This window comes from Cygnus olor, chromosome 20, assembly GCF_009769625.2.
Source record: "Cygnus olor isolate bCygOlo1 chromosome 20, bCygOlo1.pri.v2, whole genome shotgun sequence".
Lineage (NCBI taxonomy): Eukaryota > Metazoa > Chordata > Aves > Anseriformes > Anatidae > Cygnus > Cygnus olor.
The window spans coordinates 6,676,897-6,702,160 of record NC_049188.1 but is presented as its reverse complement, the minus strand read 5'-3'; the positions used below and the strand labels follow the sequence as shown (position 1 = coordinate 6,702,160).

General features: G+C 57.0%; 4 protein-coding genes and 2 non-coding genes across 12 annotated transcripts in view; 5 read left to right on the top strand and 1 right to left on the bottom strand.

The window, feature by feature from the left end:
• The first annotated feature begins 3 nt into the window (after window positions 1-3).
• On the top strand, window positions 4-8,728 carry POLDIP2 (DNA polymerase delta interacting protein 2). 2 transcript variants are annotated; one of them, XM_040532995.1, is made up of 11 exons: window positions 4-225; window positions 1,349-1,430; window positions 2,047-2,144; window positions 3,011-3,107; window positions 3,600-3,675; window positions 4,299-4,406; window positions 4,642-4,778; window positions 5,783-5,809; window positions 5,992-6,117; window positions 6,574-6,653; window positions 8,254-8,728. In XM_040532995.1, the coding sequence occupies exons 1-11, from the start codon at window positions 35-37 to the stop codon at window positions 8,366-8,368; spliced, it is 1,137 nt and encodes a 378-aa protein (XP_040388929.1). In that variant the 5' UTR covers window positions 4-34; the 3' UTR covers window positions 8,369-8,728. The 2 variants fall into 2 exon arrangements, with proteins under 2 accessions (XP_040388929.1, XP_040388928.1); XM_040532994.1 differs by having other exon boundaries at window positions 9-225; window positions 1,313-1,430.
• A 1,964-nt stretch (window positions 8,729-10,692) lies between these two features.
• TSR1 (TSR1 ribosome maturation factor) lies at window positions 10,693-17,344 on the top strand. The gene is made up of 15 exons (XM_040532978.1): window positions 10,693-10,858; window positions 10,954-11,057; window positions 11,677-11,893; window positions 11,973-12,107; window positions 12,629-13,056; window positions 13,401-13,560; window positions 13,815-13,969; window positions 14,226-14,428; window positions 14,964-15,126; window positions 15,365-15,475; window positions 15,615-15,747; window positions 16,137-16,253; window positions 16,548-16,688; window positions 16,812-16,886; window positions 16,980-17,344. The coding sequence occupies exons 1-15, from the start codon at window positions 10,765-10,767 to the stop codon at window positions 17,156-17,158; spliced, it is 2,415 nt and encodes an 804-aa protein (XP_040388912.1). The 5' UTR covers window positions 10,693-10,764; the 3' UTR covers window positions 17,159-17,344.
• On the top strand, window positions 14,494-14,585 carry LOC121058108. Its single transcript, XR_005814075.1, has one exon. It is a non-coding gene; the product is annotated as a small nucleolar RNA SNORD91 family (small nucleolar RNA).
• LOC121058109 lies at window positions 15,810-15,901 on the top strand. Its single transcript, XR_005814076.1, has one exon. It is a non-coding gene; the product is annotated as a small nucleolar RNA SNORD91 family (small nucleolar RNA).
• Window positions 17,345-17,351: 7 nt separating the features above from the next.
• On the bottom strand, window positions 17,352-18,935 carry SRR (serine racemase). The gene is given in 7 exon segments (XM_040532999.1): window positions 17,352-17,847; window positions 17,850-18,029; window positions 18,032-18,137; window positions 18,271-18,320; window positions 18,323-18,429; window positions 18,431-18,474; window positions 18,675-18,935. Coding segments are annotated over 7 exon segments (630 nt in total). The 5' UTR covers window positions 18,705-18,935; the 3' UTR covers window positions 17,352-17,734.
• A 349-nt stretch (window positions 18,936-19,284) lies between these two features.
• SMG6 (SMG6 nonsense mediated mRNA decay factor) overlaps window positions 19,285-25,264 on the top strand; it is a 109,218-nt gene continuing 103,238 nt past the window's right edge. For 5 of the 6 annotated variants that reach the window (XM_040533013.1, XM_040533012.1, XM_040533016.1 and 2 more), the window contains exons 1-4: window positions 19,285-19,446; window positions 20,079-21,840; window positions 23,681-23,873; window positions 24,563-24,673. In XM_040533013.1, coding sequence (XP_040388947.1) covers window positions 19,353-19,446; window positions 20,079-21,840; window positions 23,681-23,873; window positions 24,563-24,673 — 2,160 coding nt within the window. In that variant the 5' untranslated portion in view covers window positions 19,285-19,352. Of the gene's footprint in view, window positions 19,447-19,942; window positions 19,962-20,078; window positions 21,841-23,680; window positions 23,874-24,562; window positions 24,674-25,264 lie in introns of those variants that run through there. The other variant, XM_040533014.1, reaches the window with a different exon arrangement.

Sequence of the window (25,264 nt, the reverse complement as noted above, 5' to 3'; positions counted from 1 at the left end):
GGGGGCGCGCGGGGCACTGTGGGCCGGCGGCGGGATGTCGGGCGGCGCGGCTCGGCGGTACGTGGCGGCGGCGCTGGGCCGGTGCCGGGCCCGCGGGCTGCCGCTGTGGGAGCCGCTGAGGGAACGGCTCCCGGGACGCGGGGCGCCGCCTCTGGGAGTTGGGGGAGGAACGGCGGCCGCCGCCGTCCTGTCGCTGTTGCCGCCGCGGAGGCACCTGTCGTCGCGGTGAGGCCTTGGGGGGGGGGGGGCGGCGCTGAGGGGGTTTTGGGGGTGCTGAGGGGCGTAGGGGGGTGCTGAGGGGGTTTTGGGGGTGCTGAGGGGCGTAGGGGGGTGCTGAGGGGGTTTTGGGGGTGCTGAGGGGCGTAGGGGGGTGCTGAGGGGGGTGGGGTGCTGAGGGGGGGTTAGAGGGGTGCTGGGGGGTTATGGGGGTGCTGAGGGGGGTGAGGGAGCGCTGAGGGGGCCGTGGGGGGCTTTGGGGGTGCTGAGGGGGATTGGTGGTCGCTGAGGGGGGCTGTGAGGGGGTTTAGGAGGGTGCCGGGGCGGGTTAGGGGGTGCTGAGGGGGCTGTGAGGGGGTTTTGGGGGTGGTGATAGGGGGTTGGGGGGCGCTGACAGGGGTGAGGGGGTGCTGAGGGGGCTGTGAGGGCGTTTGGGGGGTGCTGAGGGGGGTTGGGAGGTGCTGAGGGGGTTTAGGGGGTGCTGGGGGTGGTTGGGGGGCTTTGGGGGGTGTTAGGGGGCTTTGGGGGATTTTGGGGGTGCGGAGGGGGCTGTGCAGGGGTTTTGGGGGGCACTGAGGTTGGTGAGGGGGCACTGAGGGGGTGTTGGGGGTGTTGAGGGAGTTGGGAGATACTGAGGGGGGTTTTGGGGGTGCTGAGGGGGGTTGGGAGATGCTGAGGGGGTTTTGGGGCGCTGGGTCACTGTGGGAGGTGGGCCTGGAGTAGATGGGGGGGGGACCTGGGGTAGGGGGTGCTGAGGGGGGCTGGAGAGGTGAGGTGGGAAAGGAGGGGTTTTGGGGGTCTGAGTGGGGACAAGGTGGGAAAGAGGGGGCTTGGGGGGGGGCGAGGTGGGAAAAGGGGGAATCTGGCAGTGTCTGGGGGGTGAGGTGGGAAAGAAGGGATCTAGGAGGGTCTTGGGGGGGGGGGGGACAGGTGGGAAAGGTGGGATCTGGGGGTGTCTGCGTGGCGAGGTGGGAAATGAGGGTTGGGGGGGGGGGTTCTGGGAGTGGAGGGCCAGGGAGCAGGGCTCTGGCAGGGGCGCGCAGTGCCCTCCAGGAGGCTCAGGGCTGGGGCTCAGCTCTTTGTGCACCCTGCACAGCGCGGTGCTGGGGACAAGCCGCCTCTCTGCTCCTAGGAACCGTCCCGAGGGCAAAGTGCTGGAGACAGTGGGGGTGTTCGAGGCACCGAAGCAGCATGGCAAATACGAGACGGGCCAGGTGGGTGCTCCTGGGGGGCGGCGCTGACCCTCCAGGCTCCTTCCACAACCGTTGGGTAGCTGCGGGATCCGCAGCGTAGTAGTAGAAGGCCAGAGGTTTCACAGATCGCTGTGCCTCGTCCCTGCTGTGTCTGCAGTTTGTCAGTCATCTGACAGTAGCAAGTTGATAAGAATCTGCGCCGTGACAGAGCCGCTCGTGCAGAGATGTTTGCTCTGCGGGTTTTATTTAGGCGTTTTCTCCCCTTAGCAGCAAAAGAACCGGTTGCTGAATCTGAGACACAACAACTAAACTTGTCATTGGTGCGTGTACGACTCGCGGATCTGTTTGTGTTCCTGAGCAGTCCCTTCTGTCCTGCTCTCCTTTCTGCACTTGGGATGTTCCAGTGCTTTATTACTGGTGTAGCCATTCGGTTTTATGGGATAGAGACGACATGAATTTGTTCTCTCGTCCCAAACTGTTTATGTTCCCTTTTTGTTTCTGCTTTGTAGATCAGTTAAAAGATCTATATTTTTCTTAGATATTTTCAGAAAAGGGGCTTCTGGGTTCATGTTTCCTGTTGTATCTGAGCTGATTGAAGCCAGCTGTGTATTCAAATGCAATTATTTGTTCCTTTCAGCTCTTTCTTCACAGCGTGTTTGGCTATCGAGGGATAGTTCTGTTTCCCTGGCAAGCCAGGCTCTATGATCGAGATGTTGCTTCTCCTGTCACAGAAAAGTAAGGATTCTTCCATGCCTATTTGGTATTATACTGCTACGTTTATATTATACTGCTACGCTTCCTAGCAAGTTTCCTGCTTTTTGAGGACAGTGGTGCAGTTCTGTTTTGCGTGAAGATAAACTGGAAGAGAGGTGCTCAAATAAGAGACATTGCATTAATTTGCTGTTAGAGACTGGATGGAAGTAGGAAGGAAGAGTGTGGGTGTGTGAGAGAGAGAGAGAGAAATGGAAAAAAAACATCCTGTCATCTTTTTAATAAAGCAAAACTTAATTTTGCTTTGCTTAGTTTAACCTGCTCCTGTGTTTAAAGTTACAGGCTGCTTCCTTCATAGGTTGCCAGTGAGTTGGCTTTGTCAGCTCCCTTCCTTCCAACTCCCCCCTGCCTCCACTTTCAGCCCCCTAGGCCGAGTTCATCCTTCTGTTTGAGTTCACTTCTCTGCTCTCTTCAATTCGTTTTCCCCTGGCTCGTTTTGGAGGTGTGCCAGTGAGCGTGCATTTGGACTTGCAAAGGGGTGAGAAGTGAGCAGAGAGAGAACAAGAGGGCAGTAGAAATACCTGCCCCAGCCAGGACACTGGGCTGAGCAGAAAAAACTTCTGAGTTGTCTGAAAAGAGAGATGTGCTGTGAGAAACGCCGTTGGTTGTCACCTCGTCTCATCTAGCGGTGTATGAGGGAGTTTAACTCGGATGGAACTGAATGCTTACGGCCTGCGAAATGTATTTTAAGAAATGGTTGTGAATGTGCTTGGTCCTGTTAACAAAGGCTTGCTGCCGTCTTGAAGTGAGCTCCCTCCCGTTCCGAGTCCCAGCTGAAGCAGGGGTTGGGGTGCGTGCACTTGAGCTCAGTGCTCTGCTTTTCTGTTCAGGAGTGAGAACGCGGCAGGCCATGGTTCCAAGGAGGTCAAGGGCAAAACGCATACTTACTACCAGGTGCTCATAGATGCCCGGGATTGTCCGCATATAGTAAGTAACGGATGTCATCTTGGTATTGAAACTCAAATATCTTCTCTGATGCGAATGCTTTCCTCTCAGTGGCCGTAGATCTAAGTGGTTGTGATGGCTAGCTTGGGTCTTTGTCCTGGGATCGTTTGGAACTTGTAGGGCAAACTTGTTTTTCAAGCCGTAATTTCCCTGAGAAAAATATTCTGGAACATCATGTGACTGTTTTCTGGATAATGTTTACCCTTTCCAAGCTCACTTCCTTATCCTGTCGGCATTCCTTTTCTGGAGCACGTAAGTGATTATAAACGTGGCTTGCAGCACGGAAAATGTTTTCCACTTGTTTGAGAGAAAAATCAGTCCAGAGGAACTTAAAGGTGGAAATGTTCTGAGGTGAATTGGTTACATAAAGCAAATCTTATATGCTGTAGAAAGAACAGTAGTAAACTGAAGCATAAGTGGAAACTGACCTTCAACAATCCGTTCTGTGAAAGACTTAAGCCTCTCTTTTCTCAGTCTCAGAGATCACAGACAGAAGCAGTGACGTTCCTGGCAAATCATGATGACAGCAGGGCCCTCTATGCCATACCAGGTGAGTAAGATGCGCCTCTAACCTCTGTGGAGATGTGGGTTGTCGTGAGGTGAGCTCAAAACAGTCGTGAGCAGTCGACTCCTGCCAGTGAAGCGGCAGTGCACTTAGCGCATTCCTGTAGTAGACCTGTCTGCGCTTTAGGGCCCTGCTAGAAAAAACGGAATTACTGAAATGTGTGAGGCCCTTTTGGAGAGATGGAAGTTGGGCAGACTCCGATCAGATAAAGGCATAGATATCTGAGCTAGTGATATACGAATCCCATATGCAGACCTTGTTGCATACAAGCTATTCTGCTTTATTTATTTTTATTTATCACCAGGACCGCTAGCTAGATCTTTCATCACGTGCATTTCCTGCCCAAAGTCCTTCTGTGACTTTGCAGCCAGTGTGTGTTTAGCAGAGAATTCATCCTATGGAGAAATCTCCCAGGAGAATGCTGCTGAGTTTATTACTTGCCTGTTTCCTCCCTTCTTGCTTGCAGTCATGGTATCAACGTTGGTTTCTGCTACCAAGTCCTTTTAGTCCTTTTATTAACTTCTCGCTAGTGGGATCTGTTTCTCTGTCGGGGACTTCTGAGCTGCTCTTTGCTGGAAGTTCAACTGCTTTTGGGGTTTCTTTTCCAGGTTTAGACTACGTAAGCCATGAAGATATCCTTCCCTACAGCTCCACCGATCAGGTGCCCATCCAGCATGAGCTCTTTGAGAGGTTTCTCATGTACGACCAAACAAAAGGTAATTTCTGTCCCCTGAGGTAAATCCCCAGAGCCAGCCAGATGCTTGGGGTATTTTGTGACAATTATCCAGAGGCCGTTGTCCTGGATACGGTGTGAAAATCACGGTCTGGCTTGGATTTTGTCACAGTAAAGCCTCTTTTAAGTAATTGTGACTCTGAAGGCAGTTGCCTGGGGATGTGGGGGGCACCCTGGCTACAACATGCTTACGAACTCCAGTCTTTCCCTCCCCACAGTTCCACCTTTTGTAGCAAGGGATACGCTGTGTGCGTGGCAGGAAAAGAACCACCCCTGGTTGGAGCTCTCCGATGTGCACCGAGAAACCACAGAGAACATCCGAGTCACAGTCATCCCTTTCTACATGGGCATGAGGGTAGGTGTGTGTTGCATCTTGCTGCGTTAGTTCTGTGGGCTGGTTAACTTGCATGTTTTCCTAAGGGCTGCTTGCTCGCTGAAGGCACCTTCTGCTTACGGGAGAAAGTACTTTCTAATCCCTGTTGTAATTTCGTTGTCATTACGTCCAGCAGAGGTATGAGTATGAAAATATTTGTCGTTAGTATTTTGGAGAACAGCTCCTGCAGATTGGCTTTCTCTTGTTATTTGTAGGATGGGGAATACCCTGGGCTTCTCTGCAGAACGCTGTTAGCAAGATACTTAGCAAGACTTGTAAACTGGTCCTTTACTGCCTCAGTTGCAGCTGGGCACGTGCGTAAGGTGGCACCGAGGCCATCTGCCCAGATAACGAGCCCGTTATCCTGCCCAGTGGTGAGGTCTGTGGGTGTTGACCCGTTTCCCGTCTCTAATGCAGGTTCGAGGGTTTGGCTAAAGACTCTGGATTTAGCTGATAACCACGCACACTCGATAGCGTAGCACCTTCACGTGGGCCACCCGAAATAATAAGGCTCCAATAGACTTCTGAGCGGGAGGGCTGGGAATTACAGCAGCGGTTTGATTTCTGAGTACAGCTGCTGTGTGCCTGCGCTGTGACGGGTGAAAGTTGTGGTGTGGCATTGCAGCTTCTGTGGAGCCCAACTGATGTTTGTCCTAACCTCGTCAGAAAAGCAGGTGCCTGAAAGCAAGGAAACGGGTGTTTCTAGGTCTGTAGAAAGTGCGTAATTAACATGGAGATCAACCCTCCCTAGTCATGAGATCCCTGCAAAGCTCCCACCTCACGATTACGTGTCTAGAGCAGAGCCAGTGCCAGGCGGTAACTGCTGGACCGCTTCGGAGAGCAGCTGTCTCTGTGCTCGTGTGAGTCGGCTGCGTCAGTCTGGCGTGGAGCGAGAGCCCCCGTGCTTGTGCTGTGCTGACAGCTGAAGAGGTTTTGGCGCTGAGCGTTGAAGGGCAGCTGCTAAAGTCTTTTGTTTCTCTTGACAGGAAGCCCAGAATTCCCACGTCTACTGGGTAAGTGCCTTTTGTTTTGCGAAGCAGCTAAAGGGAAGGAGTTTATTTGCTGTGGCATCGTTGCGGTGTGATAAGCTCTGAGGGAGAGTCGCCCTTGCCTGGCAGCTGTTTGCCAGTATCGGCTGTGGGTTATCAACTGTTTGCAACTGATTCTCGTTAATAACTATTTTTCTTCCGTCCAGTGGCGCTACTGTATTCGCTTGGAGAACCTTGACAGTGAAGTGGTACAGCTCCGAGAACGGCACTGGAGGATATTTAGCTTGTCTGGCACCTTAGAAACAGTGCGAGGCCGCGGTGTTGTGGGAAGGGTAGGTATTGTGCCGCTTCTTTTGGGAAGTGAGCTCTTTGCTGGAGTCTTCTCGCTTGGATTGGTTTGCCAGTAAATTTCTTAGCAGGCAAAAGAAATACGTGGAGTAGAAAACAGGCAGTGGAAAAAAAAATCACGTAAGCTTTTTATCTGTTGTTAGTTTGTGCGAACTGAAACTTCACGGTGAGTATTACAGAATGCTCCTAGATGACTGATAATGGGGAAACTGGAATAATACTTGGTTCTGGTGCTACTCACCGGGCAGGTGGTTTGCCACGTAGCTGGGAGCGATGCTGAGGTGTTAAGAAACAGAAAAGAGGAACTGGTGCCAAATGCCAGTGTGAAGATTTGCGATTCTCTTTTTCTTCTCGCTGTGTAAATTTCCTGTTGATGCCCCTCTGTGGAGGAATCTTAGGATCCGTTGCTGACGTAGAGCGGTCTCTTCTTGTCTTCTCAGGAGCCGGTTCTATCCAAAGAACAGCCAGCGTTTCAGTACAGCAGTCACGTCTCCCTGCAGGCATCCAGCGGCCACATGTGGTAAGAAGCACTTGTCACTGCGGTAGTGGTTTAGATGTAGGACCCCACGGCGCTGAGCTGGGATGCAGAGTTTGCAGTCTGGAGTTGTGGCTTAAAGGTGGGCGGAAGCGGACTGGACGGGACGCGTTTGGTAATTAAAAGGGGTCTTTGTATGAGCGGCTTCTTGGTGGTAGTAATCCCAGCTAGCGGTAAGGTGATCTCTTGGTTCTCTGCACCAAGAGAGGCTCCAGGCTAACTTCTCCTCCTCCTCCTCTGGTCTGTGCTGGACTGGACTGAAAAGACATGAAGCAATTCTCCATCATCTTCAGCTACGCTCAGCTTCTGCCCCTTTCGGTGCTTGGTGCAAGGGACGAGGCTTCACGCTGACGTTTCCCTAGGCAGCAGAGGTGTGTGCACAAGGATTCCTCCTCTCTGGAGAGGACTGCCCTTTTGCTGGGCTTTGATTCTGTCCCCGAGTGAAGCTGTGCAGTTCTGTGTCCACAAAGAATTAGCGTGTGGGGTTACTCCAGCTAAGGCCTTCAGTTTAATTTGCACCCAAGTCCCCCCCTGTCTAAGTGGAAGTAGGAAAGTGCTCAGCCTGAGGTGTTTTTCTGCTGTGCTGTGGGGTTAAGGCAATTTCCTCGTTTTACATTTCAACTGGGTTAGCACATTCAGTGTCGTCTCTGAAGAAGAAACGTGCAGCCACCTCTCGCCTGCTGTGCGACAGGTCTCTCTGGCTTTCAGTAAATCTGTTTCAGATGCTAAGCTGCCTTGGAACTGCCTTTGAGTTGGGAAAAATGTGAGAGCAGCTTTTTGTCTACGAGATACACCCGTGTTTGACATGTTAGGCATTTTGAATTGCCTGAACGTATGTCCTGGGGAATAGAAATAGGTTTAGTGTTTTGATTTATTTTTTTTTCTGCCCCCTCTCTCTGCATGCACCCTGAAGGGAAGGAGATAAAGGTTCCGAAGTTCGGAAGCTGCTCAGCTTGAAGTCTTGTTTTCTGTTGTGTGCTTTCCGTGCTGTGAGACCTGTTATTCTCCGCAGCCCTCTTGCCCATGTTCTGCAGTGCAGTGGTCTGCGTTTCAGGGCAGTGAGACTGCTTCCAGGGACATGGCAAATCCCTTGCGTGTTCAGGGACAGCCAGATTCAGTTCTTCAGTGCCCTTTTCTGAAATGCAAAGTAGAAGCTGTTGCAAGTTGCATCTGTAATGAGATTTTGTATTATCACAGACGACTGGAGGAGCTTCTGCCAAGAAACAGGCGTCTGAATTTATTTGTAATCACGTTTGTAAAAATAGCGCTGTTGGTTCTGTCTCCTGTGGGATGGGTGTGAGGTAAACACTGCTGCAGATGCTTGGAGTGCGCTTACCTCCTGGAGGATCCGCTCATGACATCTTTATTCAGGAAGAGCGTATTAGAGATGTGATGTAAACTGCCCGGGAGTCTTCCAATAAATGAGTCATCTTGGCAGAGATGTTCTCGCTGCTGAACCGACCTTGCAAATGCAGCCCCCGAGTCCCTCTGCAGGATATGGACGAGCTTGTTTCTTACCTCCTAGCTGCTGACGACTGGCTGTGTTTTCCCTGGCCTCAGCGTGATCTCTGCCGTTATTTTGCAGGGGTACTTTTCGATTTGAGAGGCCTGATGGCTCCCACTTTGACGTCCGAATCCCACCCTTTTCTCTGGAAAGCAACAAAGATGAGAAGACCCCCCCGTCCGGCCTTCACTGGTAGAGCAGCTCGAGTGCCGAGACCCACGGAGAACTGCGTGTGTTGTAGACCTTTGCCTCCCCATCATGCTGCAGCCAGGAACACGGAGCTTTTAAACATTTTAAACCATGCTCGTTTTTAACTGTTGTCTAACGGGGAGGCTTTTTTTGGGACTTTAGTACTGGCTCTCTCAGGCTGCTTGTAACCATAAGCTGTGTTACAGTTAACCCTTCCCTTCGTGGCACCTGCTGGGGTTGGAGCTGGGGGACGTAGACCTGTGCTGCCGCAGAAGATTTCCCCTCAGCGGGCCCGGACCCTCTCCACTGTGTTGTGAATTCTCTGCGATGTGAGGTTTCTCTAATAAACTGGCCCTTCCAGTTGCAACCAGTCTTCCTTTATAAACCGAGGCCTGGGGTTTGCCTCCAGCTTGCCCTGGCTTGTCGCTCCCTCCTCGCCCACGTGTAAAGCGGAGTTGGCCCAAACAAAGCAGCGGTGAGGATGTTTTTAGGGAGCAGGGACGGGAACAGCTCGGCTTCCCTCACGAGGCGCGGCCTTCCTGCAATGCAGCTGCTTTCTGGGATCTAGCCGGCGTGTGGCAGAGCAGCCCGTCAGCCGCGCTCCCCGTCGCGCAGCTCGCCTGGGCTCTGCGCTAGAGCGATGCAAAGCTCCTTTTTTGTTGGAGGAGAGAGCGCGGAGGGGGAGAGGTGGGTTGGCAGGTGGTGTTGAGCAGCCTGCCAGGTGCCTTTGTGCGCAGCACAGCGCGCTGCGGTAGTGCAGGGGAGCTAAGGGCGTGTGGACAAGGAGCCCCCTGCCCCACGAGGGCTTGCCGAGCTCTAGGAATACAAAATGTGGCTCTGTTTTCTTGGGAGTTTGTGCTTTGCCAGGAATAGCTTGTTTTAACCTGAAGTAGCCCCCTGCAGCGAGGTAGCGCCTGGCTTTTGCTCTTGCTCACTCAGCTCAGCGGGGTGTGATTTTTGGTCCTGTGTGCCGCGGGCCCAGCCGAACTGGGCAGGCACAGGTCAGTGAAATGCCTGTAGGCTTACCATGCATGGATTTGCGGGAATTTTGCTTCTCCGCGTGGAGGGCCCGGTCCACGGTGCAAATCAGCAGCTCCAAGGGCTGCAGAGATGGAGAGGTGTCAGCCTCCACCGCTGTTGCTTGCTGGCTGTCTCAGGCCTGGTCTCTGCAGGGGGCAGAGGCTTTTAGTTGGCTTTGTGATGGGAAGCCTGGGCAGAAAGAGTTTCAACCTGCTCCTTTCCCTAGCCTCGCTTAAATAGCGAGGGATAAATCACTCGTGGGACTGTTTTTCCCGATTCAGAAGTGTCGTAGTTACCTCGAGTCCTGCTCTCTTTGCTTTTGGCTCTGGAGGCAGTGCCATGGGCTGTCTCAGCTGGTGGGCAGCCAGCCTCCAGCAAGGATGGGGAGAGACCGCATGCTGTCCTGCAGCCAGCAGACACCTATATAAGGAGAATTAATTACTACTGCTTAAACAGTGCTTGTTTTTCACCGGTCTCTTTAATTCTGTGACTTCTTTCCTGTCAGGTAGGACGTTGCTTGGAGTTAAAAAGGTTCAGGCGGCCAGCTTGATCTTAGAAAAGGATCTGTACAGAACAGCCCGTGGCTGACAGCCTCACGCTGCCACTGCTGGGCCGATTTCTTTGCAGGAGGAAAAGAAGGGACGGTTTCTTTGTGCTGGGGCGGGTGAGGGCCCTGTAGGAGCCGCTTTCTCCCTTCTGGGCAGTCGCTGAGGCGAGAACGGCGTTACAGCCGCCCTGCCTCTCCCTTGGGTTACCGACTTCATCCTTCCTGGCAATCGCACCACTGTTGTAAATGTTTAACCCTGTTGCTCTCCCGCTTCTTCCTGAGGTACCGCGGACCTGGTGGTGCCCATAAGGAGCAGCAGCAGCGGTATTTTGGGGGCACGGCAGGGAAATGTTTGGAGCTGTGAGGGACACGCGGCGGTTGGTGTGCCGTGCCAGCGGGACGGGTGCTGCTGGGGCCTCGGGGCCGGGAGCAGAGCTTTGTGGCTGGGTAAGGAGCGGTGAGAATCGATTGGTAAGAATTGGTTGTTGAGAACTGCTCGTCAGGAATCGGTTGTCAGAAGTTTATTAGTGAGAACTGATTGTCAAGAATCGCTGTCAAAAAAAAAAAAATTAAAAAAATAAAAATAAAAGGCAGCGGGGCACGGGGATCTGTACGGACACCTCCACCAATAAACTGCTGAAGGAGCGGCCGGCCTCCTGCCTCTCATTTATTGCGCTGTGGGGCCGGGAGAGGGGGCCGGGAGGAGCCGCCCTCCCTCGGCGCCGCCATTTTGTGCCGCCTCCTCCTCCCTCTCCCTGCCTCCCTTCGACGTCACGGCCGCCGCCGGAAGTGACGCGGGGCGGGGCGGGCGGAAGCGGCGGCGGCGGGGCGGCAGCATGGCGGGCGCGCACAGGGCCGGGCCGCTGAAGCAGCAGAACAAGGCGCACAAGGGCGGCAGGCACCGCGGGGCCGCGCGGCGAAGGGCCGCGGGTGAGCCGGGAGGGCTCCGGGAGGGCCCCGGCCGGGCTCGGAGCCGCCTCAGCTGCTTCCTGACCGCTTTTTCCCACCCCCCCCCCCCCCCGTAGGCAGAGTCCCCGTGAAGGCCCAGAGCCGCCGGCAGCGCCGCGAGCTGGGCAGGGCGGACCGGCGGCACCAGGCCCTGCAGCTCCGCCGGCAGCGCAAGGAGGCGGTGAGGGGCTGGGGGGGAGGGGGGGAGCGGGGCCGGGTGTGCGGCTGGGGGGGGGCCGGGCTGAGCGCCAGAGCCGTGGCTGCGCAGCGGAAAATTCCTCAGATCTCGCATATTCGAGGGCGGTTGTGCGGGGTCAGTGGAATTTTCTGCTGTAAAAACTCACAGGTAACCGGTGATAGGAGTAGAGGGAACGGCCTCAAGTTGCGCCAGGGGAGGTTCAGGTTGGAAATGAGGAGACATTTCTTCTCAGAGAGAGCGGTCAGGCACTGGGACGGGTTGCCCGGGGGAGGTGGTGGCGTCACCGTCCCTGGGGGTGTTCAAGGAATGGGTGGGTGCGGTGCTTAGGGACGTGGTTTATCCCTGGGGGTGGTTAAGGGAAGGTTGGACGTGGTGCTTGGGGACACGGTTCAGTGGGTGACGGTGGTGGTAGGGGGGTGGTTGGACCAGGTGATCTTGGAGGGCTTTTCCAACCGTAATGAGTCTATGATTTTACTGCTGTTTGGGGCCTGTGGGGCAGAACGGGGGCCGGGCCAGGAGAGGAGTGGGGTGAGCGAGGCGTTACAGGGCTGACCAAGGCTTCCTGGCGCTGGGGTTCACACTCTTGGAGCTCTGTCCACAGGTGCTGGCGGAGAAGCGGAGTTTGGGCAGCAGGGATGGGCCCCCGCACCTCGTGGTTGTGGTGCCGCTGCACGGCAGGGCTGCAGCACACGACGCCCTCCGCTTGCTGCAGAGCCAGGACGCGGCTGTTCTCCGCGTGGACGAGGGGAAGGCTGGGGGCTTCGCGCTCCTCTGCCCCCAGCTCAAGCAGCGCTGGCGGTTTGTGACAGCACAGACAGGTGAGGAAGCATCGCTGTGCGGGTAGGTCTTGGCTCCGTACCTCCGGCAGCCCCACTAACGGAGGTGTTTTGCGCGCAGGGGATCTGCACGCTGTCTTAGACCTAGCAAAAGTTGCCGACTCCCTCCTGTTCATCTTGGATCCTGCGGATGGCTGGGACAGCGCAGGGGAGTACTGCCTCTCCTGCCTCTTCGCACAGGGGCTCCCCAGTTACGGTGAGTAAGAAACGTCAAGGGCTTCTGGCGGGCTACGGGTCCAAGGGGGTGCTCGATGGGGACTTACTGTTGTAATAAGCCAAACTCCGTATGGTAATAGGTGACCCCGGGTCTTCAGCTTCTCTGTTTCTGCGTATAGGTCAGGTAAATGCCACTGTTGTGCTGCCTCGTTGTGTTACTATCCTGGTAGGGCAGTGCTAGAGGATAAAAGGGGCGTCCTCGGTGTCCGTAGGTGTGCAGTGGTTGTTATTCAGCCACGCAGAGCAAAACGATTCAGATGCTTTTCTTGCTGAGTTCAGTTCCTGAGTCCTTATCTCCGTGGTCTCTTTTTAAAAATCTTAAAATTTTATACCCAAAGACAAGTTTTATGCCCTGTTTTTTCTTTTGAATGGGTGAAGCTGCCTTTGTAGCTTGTAGCGTCCATCTCTTGTTTGGTTATTTGGGTTGCAGACATCCAAGACTGTTAATGCTTGGCGAAAGGGGTGTAAAAATCTAACGGCGACCTCTGCTCTGTGCCGCAGCTCTTGCTGTGCCAGGGGGCACTGACTTGCCGCCGAAGAAGCGGATAGACGCCAAGAAGAAACTTTCCAAAGTCATCGAGAGGCGGTTTCCAGAGGCCAAGCTCTTCTCCCTGAACACAGAGCAGGAGTCCTCACTGCTGCTGAGGCACCTCGCCACGCAGAAGCAGCGGCACCTTGCTTTTCGGGACAGGCGGGCTCACCTCCTTGCCTACGCTGCCGAATTCGTGCCCAGTCAGGAGAGCGACCAGGTCGGGACCTTGAAGGTGTCTGGCTTTGTCCGGGGACAGACCCTGGACGTGAACGGCCTGGTGCATATTGTGGGGCACGGAGACTTCCAGATGAGCCAGCTGGATGCGCCCCCCGATCCCCTCTCTTTGAACCCCCGAGTGGTTAAGGGACAGAAGAAGACGCAGGGCATGGATGTGCAGGTGTGTGGGAGCTCAGGGCTTTGCCGGACCCCTTAAAACACAACATTTTGAAACTTTCCCCCAGAAAAGACAATTTGGGGTGTGTGGTCAAGGGCGGGGGACAGAGGGAGTTGCGTGAAGAGAGACGGTAGGTGCAGTTCTGCCAGTGAGCTAAGGCTTCCGGCACACAGCATGTAGTGACAGTTAGGTTACGGCATAACCAAGGGAGCTTCTGCTGTTACTTGTCAGAGCGGGGGTATTTTTTGGCAGGGAGGGTTGTGGGAGGAGTTAGGCCTTCGTCTCAGACTGATGGCTGGCTTCACTTGGACCTGTTCACAGCGGGGGACTCCGCTTTTGCCCTTCAGGAGGACTCTGCGAACGGTACTGATGAGATGGAGGAAGATGTAAAGCTCCTGGTGAAGGCGGACACGAGCAAGCAGGAGTCTTTGCAGTCAGAAGTGGTTCCTGACCCCATGGAAGGGGAGCAGACGTGGCCAACTGAAGAAGAGCTGCAGGAAGCAGAGGGTGAGTAGCAGCAGAATTTCCGTGCTTTTCCCGTGCCCGCGTTAAAGGGGCTGTTAGAAACCTTCTGTCGCTGGGACGGCTGAGGGCAGCTGCAGGGAAACCAGGGTTACATCCTACCTGTCTTGTTCAGGCTCTGACAAATCCTGTGCAGGGAAGTGGTGGCTCGGGAGGTGGTCTTGGCTGTTGCGATGTAAGTGCTGCTGAGGCAGAGGGGGGAATTCTTCCTGTACTAACCGCTGCTGGGAATCCCACAGCTTCTCAGAATGCAGACAGGAGGGTGGTGAAGGTCCCCAAAGGCACATCCAAGTACCAGGCCGCGTGGATCGTGGATGACGAAGAGGGCAGCGATGAAGACGGTGACGTCGATGATGACATCGATGATGATATGATGGAAGAGGCAGCTTCCCAGGTACTTCTGTGAGCTGATCTGGATGCCGTAGGATATCCTGGTACAGTCCTGTCCTTGCAGCTTTCTCCGGGAAAGGGCAGGGCACTGAGCTAGGACTTGCCTGGCTTTCCATCGTTAAGCCTCTCACGTGTATCCTGTCGCTTCTTTGGCCTGTTTGCTACCAAAATGAGGGAGTGTGTTGGAGCCGTGGTTCACACAAATACACAGAGGTTTGGGGGCTGTGCGGACTCACGGGCTCTGCGCTGTCCTGTGTCAGGAGGGGGAGAGCAGCGCGGAGGAAGAGGAACCCGCAGAGGAGGAGTGTGAGACCATGACCGTGTCCGAGTGCGTGCGGGACGACCAGTACGATGAGAAGGTGGAGGAAGATGAGCAGATGCTGGAGAAATTCAAACAGGAGAGAATGGATGAGATGTTCCCGGACGAGGTGGACACGCCGCGTGATGTGCCTGCCAGAGTCCGGTAAGGAAGCGCGTGCCGTGCCGGGAGAGGGGCTGCAAGGGGCCCGCCGCTGACGGTGAGGCAGGGCAGGAAGCCTGTGATGTCTTAGCCATGATGTCTGAACCTGGCTGAAGGAACTTCTGAAGACGAACCTTTAGGCTCTGAGGCTTCCCGGGGAGGCATTAGTTGGGGCAGCGTGCAGCTCCCTGAGGCGGAGAGAACCTGTCCTGAGCTGGGAGAGGGAGGAGGATGGCAGAGCCCGAGGGCAGGTTGCAGTGTGCGTCTCAGCAGTTGCTCGGGTTGGTGAAGCCTCTCGGCTTCTCTTCTCAGCAAGCGCCCAGGGCACGGGGAGCGCAGAGATTTCTTGTCTTCTGCAGCGGTGTGATCGCCTTCTGTGGGGGTGGTTTCATGACTTGGCTGCTATGCCTACCTCTCCCTGCGCTGAGATTTTTCCTGTGAAAACATCTAACGCTTGTTTTGCTCCCTTTGCCCTTTCTGAAAGTGTGAGTCCTTGTGGATTTGTGAAGCATTTTCTTTCCTGTTGTCTGTCCTTTAGGTTCCAGAAGTACAGAGGGCTCAAGAGCTTCAGGACTTCTCCGTGGGACCCCAAAGAAAACCTCCCACGGGACTACGCAAGGATTTTCCAGTTCCAGGACTTCTTCCGCACCAGGAAGCACCTCTTCCGGCAGATAGAGAAAGAGGAGGCCGAAGGAGCTTTGGTAACTCCCTTTTCTCTCGCTGACCAGTCGCACTTCCATCTCTTCCCCTACCACGTTCCCTCTCTCCTAGTAGGAGAGGTTTGGCAGGAGGTGGCTGCGTGGATTGTTCAGCCAGGCGGCTCTTAGCCTGACGCCACAAGCACAGCGGACGTTCTCCTGGCTTCCCTCTCTAACCCTGTGGTTCTCCAGACACCGTTTCTGTTGAAAGAAGTACTCACAAGTGATCCTCTCTTGGCAGGTTGGCTGGTACGTTACGGTTCACGTCTGCAACGTCCCTGTTGGGGTGGTGGAGAGCTTCAGAGAAGGGAAGCCGCTAGTCCTCTTTGCCCTGCTTCCTCACGAGCAAAAGGTGACCAAGTACGGTCCCGCTGATTCTGGGAACCCTCTGTCAAGGGAATTTGTCGCTGCTGCGGTTCTTGTTGCTTTCTGCTCTGGCCTTTGTTTGGCAGCGCTGCTGTCAGCCTCTCACGGTGCTGCCTCTCCTGCAGATGTCTGTGCTGAATTTCCTGGTGCGCCGGCATCCAACCAGCAGCGAGCCGGTGAGAGCGAAGGAGGAGCTCGTCTTCCACTGCGGGTTCAGGCGCTTCCGAGCATCCCCCCTGTTCTCGCAGCACACCTCAGGTTCGTGAGGGACAGCTGGGGAGAGAGCGGCTGTGCCGGGAAGCGGGGCTGGGGTTCCTAGGGCAGGAAGCCTGTGATGTCGTAGCCACGATGTCTGAACCTGGCTGAAGGAACCTCTGAAGACTCACACCTAGGCGCTGAGGCTTCCGGGGGAGGCACTAAGTAGCGGGGAGCTCGGGCAACGGGGTTTTCTGGTCCCGGCAAGGTGGTGGCAGGCTCCGTGCAGCGAGCTGGGAGCTCAGAGGATCCCTTTCATTCCGATACTCTGCACCAGCAGAGAAGCACTGCACGTGGCCTGTTTTTTTCTGCCAGGGAAGAGCTCGATGGGGTTTCCCAGCGCTCTGAGGACTGCCGTTGGGCTGAACTTGATCGTTGTTGTTCTGTCCTAGCTGACAAGCACAAGCTGGAGCGTTTCCTGCGCCCGGATGCTGCCCTGGTGGTGACTGTGTATGCTCCCATCACTTTCCCTCCTGCCTCAGTGCTTCTTTTTAAACAGAGAAGTAACGGTAAGTTGGGACGTGCTGAGGAGGTGCTGTCTGGGAAACAAACGCTCGCAGGCTTTCTGCTTGTCCCGCTTATGAATGCGCGTATTCAGAAAGCACGGCTCGAAAAAGACTTGGCCTTCGTGCTGTTTGAGCAGATTTAACTCATTTCCTTCCTTGTTATCACAGGCACTTTTGTTCCTGCTTGGGGGGTTGCTCTGGGCCTGGAACGATTTGGGGAAGGGGGTTGTGGTGAGGGAGGTGATGCAGGCACGTCTGGTGGTGCTGCCCCGGTGTGATAATGACTCTGCCTCGCAGGAATGCACGACCTCATCGCCACGGGCTCCCTGCTGGCTGTGGACCCGGACAGAATCATCATCAAGCGGCTGGTGCTCAGCGGCCACCCTTTCAAGATCTTTACCAAGACGGCTGTGGTGCGATACATGTTCTTTAACAGAGGTACGGCCCGTCTCTGCGCGGGGGGAAGAAGGGGTGCGGAAGCAGAACTCCTGCTCCTGCGGGGGCGGCTGTGTTTGGGTAGCAAAGCCTGTTCCTTACCTCCTTTCGCGCTTTGATCTCCAGAGGACGTGATGTGGTTTAAGCCAGTGGAGCTGCGGACAAAATGGGGTCGTCGGGGACACATCAAGGAGCCATTAGGTAGGTTGGGTTCTGCGTTTCTCTCTCGTTGTGGGCAGGACGTGGTCTTTCTGGGCAGGAGAGCGAGCCAACAGCCTCCTGCTCTCTGCCTAGGTACCCATGGGCACATGAAGTGCCACTTCGACGGCCAGCTGAAGTCCCAGGACACCGTGCTGCTGAACCTCTACAAGCGGGTTTTCCCCAAATGGACTTACGATCCCTACGTCCCGGAGCCTGTGCCCTGGGTGAGGAGTGAGAGCGCGCTGCCCGTGCAGGAGGTGGAAATGGAATGAGCCTCCAGGCAGCGTGGCTAACGCAGCTAGTGCCTTAGCTCTCCCGATGCTGTCCTCAGCCTGCGCGCGGTGAGGACAGCGCTGATGTGCTGGACGTGCTGGTGCTGGGCTCTGTACTGGGGCAGCCGTCTCAACAGCTGGTGTTCAGGTACCAGCTACAGCTATTTATTTTAATGAATACTGTTTTTAAAAACGTCGAAGTCCCTGTGTCTTGGTGGGGGCTGGCTGTGGGGGCCAAATGGGAGGCTGCGAGCGCCCTCCTGTTCGTGAACCCCTTCGCCCTGTGGGGCTCTTGCCTGTCCTTGCCCTGCCATGGCAGTGGGTTGAGGGGATTTTGCTTTATCGAAGGAGTTTGTTGGAAGTTGTTGAGGACACTGGGAAAGAAAGGCGAAGTAGCAGCTGGGTAGTGGCAAAGTGCAACCCACTGAAGGTCTTTTCCAGAGCTGGACGGCTGGTGTGGGGGAGAACAAGCAGTGCTTCGCTTCCAAGTCCCCAGGAGTGACCCTTTGCTTTGTAACAAAGTGATTCAGGGCTGTAGAGACCACCGCCAGCTTCCTTAGCCCTTCACAGAAGCTTTCAGACCTTTGGGGTTGTCCATCTGTTTTCAGTCGCATATAAACCCGACCGTACAAATTCAGAGTCGGGCTCTCGCTGCTGGAGACACCGCTCTGGTCTCATTTCACTTCCCCGGGGAGCTCAGGTCCACGTTTCCCCCGCACAGCACGATGCAAACGTTCTCCACGCCCCGGGGGACTGCCTGGAACCGCTCTGAGAGCGCAGCCACGCCTCCCCCACCTGCTGTTGGCTCAGGAGCTTCGTCCTTTTCCCACACCAGCCTCGTGGCTCGCTGCTGGGAGAGCAGCAGCTGTCCTCCAGCAGCCCGTACGTGCTGCTCCGGGGCTGCGGAGGGCACCGGGCGTGCATCTGCCTCCGCAGCGCTTCGGGAAGGGAGAGCAGAGCTTCCGCCAGCCCTCTCCAGCTGGAGGCTGGGGGTGTTTGCACAGCTGCTGCTGTGTGCAGGGTTTGTACTGCCCTGGGCCAGTGCAGGGGGGAGAACAAAGGGGTGGAGGCAGCCGTCTGCTGGGAGAGGGAAGCTGCCAGGGAGCGCTCACCTTGATTTTTACCTCTGAGACAGTGAGGACATCATCAACCAGATCCCTGCGATGGGCCACGCGTTTTCTCTAATGCTGGATTTGGCTGCATGTGTGATGGTGGCTGGAGTTTGTAGGTTGAGGGTCAGTTCCCCTCTTACCTCGGGCGGGTAACAGTCACCGGCGGGGCTCAGCAGCAAACGCTTCAACACCTGGTCTCGGAGCCTGCAAAGAGCAGGAGCTGCCTGGTTTGAACTAGCGTGTACCTGTCCCCTGGTGGGGGGCTGAGCGTGCCGTGCTGCTGCTGCAGCACAGACCCCAGGCAGCCCGGAGCTTTCCCCAGAGCGGGGTTTCTCTGTTTATAAAGGGACGAGCTGCTGCCTGCCTGGGGAGCCCTGACCCTGCAGGCACTGCTCGATGCCCACCTTGACGGCAACTGCTCTTCCTGCAATCATTCCTGTGCCCCTACTGGGGTCCGCTACCGCCTTTACCTCTGCCACCTGCACGGAAAGGAAGCAGGAGTGCTTCTGTGGCACCTCAGCTCCCCCCTTGAGGGAGGAGCAGTCAGCGTGCGCTTTCCCTCGCCTCCTCCAGCACCTTTGGGGCAGCAGGGCCGTGCCCTCAGGGCCGCATCCGCCGCCCCTCCTGGACTCCACCAGCGGCTCTGGACTGAAGGCAGGAGCAGGGAGCTGGAACTTGCCCCTGCGCCTCGCTTTGTCACCGGCGGGGCACCGCGTAGGTGCAGCTGGCACCCTAGGGTGGGCAGGGATCCCTGCGGGGGGGGGGGGGGGGGGGGGGGGGAACCAAAATTCACCGGGCAGAAAGCCCCGAGCCGGGGGGAGCCACGCTGAGCCTCTGCGAGGCCCTGCGCGCCTGCAGGCCCGGGACCCATAACCCTGCGAGGCCCCAGGGCCACCACAACCCCCCCCCAGGGCCACCACAACCCCCCTAAGCCCGCCCCCCCGCCCCCCCCGGCTCCGTTCCGCCTTCGCTGCTGCGCGGTTTGGGCCCTCTCGGCCGCCGTCCCTTCCCCCCCCCTCGCCGTCCCCCCCCCCCCCCGAGGCCCCGGCCCCGTCCCCGCGGCGGGGCGGGAGCGAGGGAAGATGGCGGAGGGCCTGGAGCGCGTCCGCGTCTCGGCCGCCGAGCTGCGGGACATGGTGGCCGCCCAGGCCCGCGCCGCCGCCGCCGGGGGGACAGGTGAGGGGGGCGGGGGGGGCTCGGGGAGTGGGGTTTTGGGGGGGGGGGGGGGATCCCCGATTCCGTAGCCCTGAAGGCAGCGGGGGCGGCTCACGGAGCGGGGCCGCGTCCTCGCCGCCCGTCGCCGTGGTGAGAGAAGGCGGGGGGCGTCCGGGTGTCCGTGGCGGGGCAGGCCCGGCCCCGTCCCTCCCTCCCTCCCTGCCTCCCTCCAGCCGCCCGGAGAGGGGCAGGCGCCAGCCGGGGGTGAGCGGGGTGCCTCAGCCCGGTGGGAGGCAGGGAGCTGCCCCCCCCCCCCCCCCCCCCGGGAGGCAGCTTCGGCTGAAAGTTTTTAACCTAAAAGCTGCGGCTTCTCGGCTGCTGCTCGAAGGCAGCCCCTGGGGTCCGTCCGTCTCGCTCTCGGCACGTCGGTTCTGCGGGGCGAAGCTCGTTGCGGGGTTGCGCTTTGTGTGTGGGGCTGGGCGGCTTTGTCGGGCCTCGTTTCCCGATTTCCTGCGAGCCCCGACCGAGAATTTCAGGTCTGGTCTCCGGGAGCAGCCGCCAGGGTGTCAGGCTCGTGGCTTTTGCTTAATATTCGTCGCTATTTTCTTCTGGTGCGTGGTGGGAGTAACTCCCGTCTCTCGATCTCTTCCTAGAAAACGTGACGGAGGTGAAGGAGCCGAGGCACCGCAAAGACAACAGGCGCCCGGACCTGGAGATTTACAAGCCTGGCCTCTCCCGGCTGAGGGGCAAGCTCGTGTCACCGAAGCACGAGGCCGCCGAGAAGGAGAGGAGCGGGGCCGAGGAAGGCAAGGAGGAGAGCGCTGCTGAGAAGGGCCCTTTGGCAGGAGGGGCTCCGGTCGCAGAGGACTTCGGCAAAGGCGACAGCCGCAGGCAGAATGGCCCTTTGCAGGGGAACGAAGAGACGGAGGCTAAAGGTGGGCGCCAGAGCCAGGAGAGCTCGTGCAAACAGCCCGCTGCGGATGAGTGGTGTCCCAAGACCACGAGGAGAGCCAAGAAGCCAGACCAGCAGATCTACCAGCCCGGGAAGCGCCTGCATTCGGTTGCCAAAGAACCAGCCCTGCGCTCAGCTGCCGAGGAAGTCTCCTGCAAGATGGAGCAGCTGAGAGTCGAGGGAGACAAAGAGGCTGAGAAAGGTACCGGAAAAGACACCAGGAAAACCAAACCGGGCAACAGAGAGGGAAGCCAGGCCGGGGAAGGAGGGAAAACCTCGAGGGGAGAAAAAGGAAGACGGGCGGAGCGAAGCGACAGGCTGAGGAGAGCAAACGACGAGGTGATGCAGGGGAAGCTGGGCTCCACGAAGCGCTACTCCCGCTCTGACAAGCGGCGCAGCCGATACCGCACCTGCAGCACCAGCTCAGCCGGCAGCAACAACAGCGTGGACGGGGCCCCGCTCGTGGACGGGGTGGAGAGGCGGCAGGAGCGTGCCAGGGAAAGGGCACGTGCTAGGAAGCAGCTCTCCGCGTCCTCCACGGACTCCTTGGACGAGGACAGAATCGACGAGGCAGAAGCGTACGTCCCCAGCAGGCTTGCAGACAAGAAGAAGCGTTCAGAGCAGAGTCGAGCGTCTCGGAGCGAGAGCGAGTGGAGCAGCAACGGCCGGGAGGCGAAGGGGTCCTTCCGAGTCACGTTTGACAGCAGGACCATGAGCAGGGATATCAGCCTGGCAGACGCGGATAAAAAAAAGCCCCCGAAGGCGTTTGCTGGTTGCAATGACTCAGAGGCTTCGGAGGCGAGGAGCCAGAGCAGAGAGCCCCAGGGGAGGGGCCGCGGGATCCTCTTCCTGCCCGCCAACACGGACCTCTCTGCCAGCACCGCGGGCTCCCCCGAACCCGGCCACCCCGGGCCCCGGCTGCTGCTCGCCGGCGCCGGGACCAAAAGCTCGCGAAGCCGGGGCCGAGGCGGCACTGCTCGCAGGCTGTGGGACCCCAACAACCCGGACCAAAAACCCGCCCTGAAGAGCCAGAGCGCTCAGCTCCACTTCCTAGACACGGACGACGAAGTGAGCCCCACCTCCTGGGGGGAAGCCCGCCAGGCCCAGACGTCCTACTACAAGTTCCAGAACTCCGACAACCCCTACTACTACCCCCGGGCCGCCGGGCAAGGCCCGCAGTATCCGTACGGCGGCTACTCCCTGCAGTATCCCGTGGGTCCGAGCAACGGGGTGTACCCAGGAGCCTACTACCCGGGGTACCCCGGCCAGGCGGGGCAGTACGTGTGCGGCCCGCTCCCCCCGGCCCCTCTGAGTCCCGAGATGGAGCAGCAGATGCGGAGCATGCAGCAGCAGGAGCTCAGCAAGCTCCTGCGCGAGGCTGGGAACCAGGAGCAGCAGCTCAGCAACCTGCTTTCCAGAGACCGCATCAGCCCGGAGGGGCTGGAGAAGATGGCCCAGCTGAGGTTAGTGGCAGGGTCTTTTCTGCTACCAGCACTGTTATCCAGAGCACGGGGGCTCCCGGAGGACCTGGTAGAAAGAGATTTTGACTTCTGGGAGACTGGGGCAGTAGCTCGCAGGCTTCTGAGGTGCTGGGGCTGTTCGTCACGTGCTAGTGGTGTTTGATATCAGAAGGAAAGTGTGGGCGAAGATCTGATTTGCCCAGGCTGGGAGCTAAGCCGTGGCTTCTCGCGGTTGCGGAATGCCGTGTGCGTATTGCAGGGCAAGCACCCCCTGCAGCTCTCGGGTTCTTCTTCTCCTGCTGGAGCTGGTCTCTCTTGGTTCCAGCGCTTTCAGCGTTTGCTGGTGTACTTCTGCTTTCTCACCTGTCCTCGGCTGTCGGCTGATTTGCATCGTGGGCTTCAGCGCAGCGACTGTTGGCTCGAGCTCTCGGAGAGCTGCCTGGATGCCCGCGTAGCAGTGGCAGCGCTTTCCAAGTGCGGGGCAGTTTTGTTCTTGACACCGTTCAGCCCCGTGCCGTGCAGTGCTCCAGCAGGGGTGGCCTGCTGAGGCCAGCTAGCAACAGGGAAGCGACCCTGGTGCCCTAGAGGATGGTTTACGTGGCTGTAGCAAGGTTCTACTTGGCATCTTCCGCGTTTGCTTGTGACCTGTGTGTCTCTGGGGCTTCTCTGGGACTTACTTTCAGAGCCAGCTGGCAGCGCGTCCAGCAGGTAAGCTCATTTCAGGGCTTGCTCCGCGATCTGCGGCCTCACAGCGCAGACCTCAGGGTGGGATGCGGCTGCATTAACACAGCGCCGGAGGTTTCGGGTCAGGGTGTTCAGGGCGCCCAGAGCTGTTACCTGGAGGGCGAGGACAGGCCGTGCAGTGCTGCTGTGGCCAGCGCTCGTGCCCTGCCCTGGGAGCACCGGTACAGATGGCCCCTTCCCCGTCTGTTCCAGTGCATCTCCTGCCCGTGTCCCAGTGCCTGCTGTCAGCCCGTCTGTGGGGCCACTTTGGCGCTTGGCTTCAGGGGCTTCTTAATCCCTGGGGCTTATTTAGGACCAGAGGGAACGGCCTCAAGTTGTGCCGGGGGAGGTTCAGGTTGGAAATCAGGAAAAAATTCCTCTCGGCAAAAGCAGTCAGGCATTGGGACGGGTTGCCTGGGGAGGTGGTGGAGTCACCGTCCCTGGGGGTGTTGGAGGAAAGTTTGGATCTGCTTCGCTGGGAGCTTCCCCCAGATATCGTGGAGCTGCTTCTAGCCTGTCACTATTTTATTAAGTCGAGAGGAGGAATTCTGCTCCGGTGTCTGGGCTGGGCTGAGGGTAGCTGGTGAGGGGAATGAGCTTTCTGTTACTCAGAGGTTTATTTCCTTCAGGTGTAACTTTCTGTGCTCGTTTTTGAGGGAATAGGGTCTCTGTTTCCACGGTGTGTTTTGCGTGGATGGAAGGGAGGTACGGATCGCTGTAATGGCGAGACATCTCCTGCTCTTTGGTTCTGCGCGTGCTTATTCCTGGCCCATAGGAGCTGGGCTGTGCTCAGAAGGAGCAGAGCCTGGTCGTGTTGTATCAGGAGGCAGTTGTGTCTTGCTCTTCCCAGTGGCAGAGTTGTCGCAGGGTCTCCTCGCTCTGTGGCAGGCACAAAAGGGAGCCGGTCCTTTCAGATTTGCCCTGCTGGAGCCAGAAGCGTGGTTGCAACAGCTTCCGTCTCTCTCTAGAACGTGTGGAAGCGTCAATTGCCGGAGCTTGCGGGCTGGGTGAAGTGCTGATACCTCGTTCTTGCTAGACAAAAGGCGTCGGACGGCTCAGCACATGTTCCCTGCAGCCCAGCTGGGCGGCCGTGCGCGCCACTGACTGTGTTTCACCCTAGGGTGGAGATGCTGCAGCTGTACGAGCGGTGCATCCTGACGGACATCGAGTTCTCGGACGCGCAGAACGTGGACCAGCTGCTGTGGAAGAATGCCTTCTACCAGGTGATCGAGAAATTCCGGCAGCTTCTCAAGGACCCTCTGGGGGAAAACGCCCAGGAAATTCGGATCAAACTTCTCCAGCTTCTAGATGAGGTAAGAGAGAAACAACCCCAAACTCCACTAAACCTTTGGGTGGGATTGGGCGGTGTTTGGGGTGGTGCAGCTGGACAACGAGCCTTCCTGGTCCTACTTACGTCTCTGCGTGCCTTAGGCCATGCAGGGAGAATGCTCAGATAGACGATGATTTAGTACAGCAGGTGTAGGTCCAGGCGGATGTTTGTTGTACTTTAAACCAGGCTTGTTTTGGTGGGTTCTGTTTTAATTAGAAATTGGTTTAAGCTAAAATGAAATAAACATCCTTACGTGGAAATAAGCGGAAGCGTTCATGGAGGTGTTTGTGCCCTCTCTGTCAAATTTGCTTACGGGCCATTCTGTTGGACTGGACAGCTTAGTTTACTCGTTGTAGAAGGCAGGCTGACAGATCCAAGAGGACGTGTTTTATAGAATTGTGTTGGTAGGGAGGGGCTGCTGGAGGGCTTCAGTCCAGCCTCCTGCTCAGAGCAGGACTGTGGCTAGCACTAAGTCAGGTCAGCCCTGACTTTGTCTCGTCCAGTCCTAAAAACCTCTGAGGCTGGAGATTGTGTGGCCTCATCGTTACTTTCTGAAGAGAAACAGCCCAGACCTCAGGGAGAGGAACTTTTCTTGCCCATGGTAAGGGACGGGGTGGTGGCTTTGCCTTGCCTGGAAGGTTTGTAACATCCAAGTACGTGTGTGTTTTGCAGGGCACTTTGTTTTTCGACGGCTTGCTCCAGAAGCTGCAGGTGTCGTACCAGTTCAAGCTGGAGGACTACATGGATGGGATGGCCATCCGCAGTAAGCCCCTGCGGAAAATGGTAGGTTGGCTTCCTCCTGGAGACTTCTCACCCTGTGAGCTGCACGCAGCGGGCTGAGCTCAGCGTGCTGCCCGTGCCAAGGGGTAGGCAGCTGCACTCTGAATAGATGTCAGTGTGTTTGCAGGGAACCTCAGCTGTTAGAGAACTTGTTGAACCAACTCCAGTGCATTAACATTTCTTGGCATCCTTTGCAAAGAGGGAACTCTTTTTTTTTTTCTTTCTTTTTTTTTTCCCCTTTTTAAAATCGGTTCTGTGACCAGGACTAATAAAGAGAAGGAAGTGTCCAAAGGTGCCCTGGCTTTGCCTTAGCTCTTTAACATCTCTTATTCCTGTATGTGGAGTTCAGAGTAACGAACAAGGGGAGCAAACAGTTGCGCTGTCTCTCTGACACTTGACAGCGATTGCCCTGAGCTGTGAGTGCAGGTGTGAGGGACAGCTGGAAGAGGATATTTTAGTCCAGCTCCGTTCCCAGAGATGTGTTCGTGTTAACCGGTTTGTCCTCCTCAAATTGGTCATGGACTGAATGAGCCACAGATTCCGAAACCCACCTCCTCTGGGCGAGAGCTAGGACGTTGATGTAAGGGAGTAGCT

What these genes read in the sequence shown, in the direction of transcription:
- POLDIP2 (XM_040532994.1), top strand. Translation starts at nt 35, where the DNA reads ATGTCGGGCGGCGCGGCTCGGCGGTACGTGGCGGCGGCGCTGGGCCGG. An exon ending in GGCCCTCTATGCCATACCAG is followed by an intron (nt 3,676 to 4,298) that starts GTGAGTAAGATG and finishes TTTCTTTTCCAG; the next exon opens with GTTTAGACTACGTAAGCCAT. An exon ending in GCCGCGGTGTTGTGGGAAGG is followed by an intron (nt 6,118 to 6,573) that starts GTAGGTATTGTG and finishes TTGTCTTCTCAG; the next exon opens with GAGCCGGTTCTATCCAAAGA.
- TSR1 (XM_040532978.1), top strand. Translation starts at nt 10,765, where the DNA reads ATGGCGGGCGCGCACAGGGCCGGGCCGCTGAAGCAGCAGAACAAGGCG. An exon ending in GCCGGCAGCGCAAGGAGGCG is followed by an intron (nt 11,058 to 11,676) that starts GTGAGGGGCTGG and finishes CTCTGTCCACAG; the next exon opens with GTGCTGGCGGAGAAGCGGAG. An exon ending in ATACATGTTCTTTAACAGAG is followed by an intron (nt 16,689 to 16,811) that starts GTACGGCCCGTC and finishes TTTGATCTCCAG; the next exon opens with AGGACGTGATGTGGTTTAAG.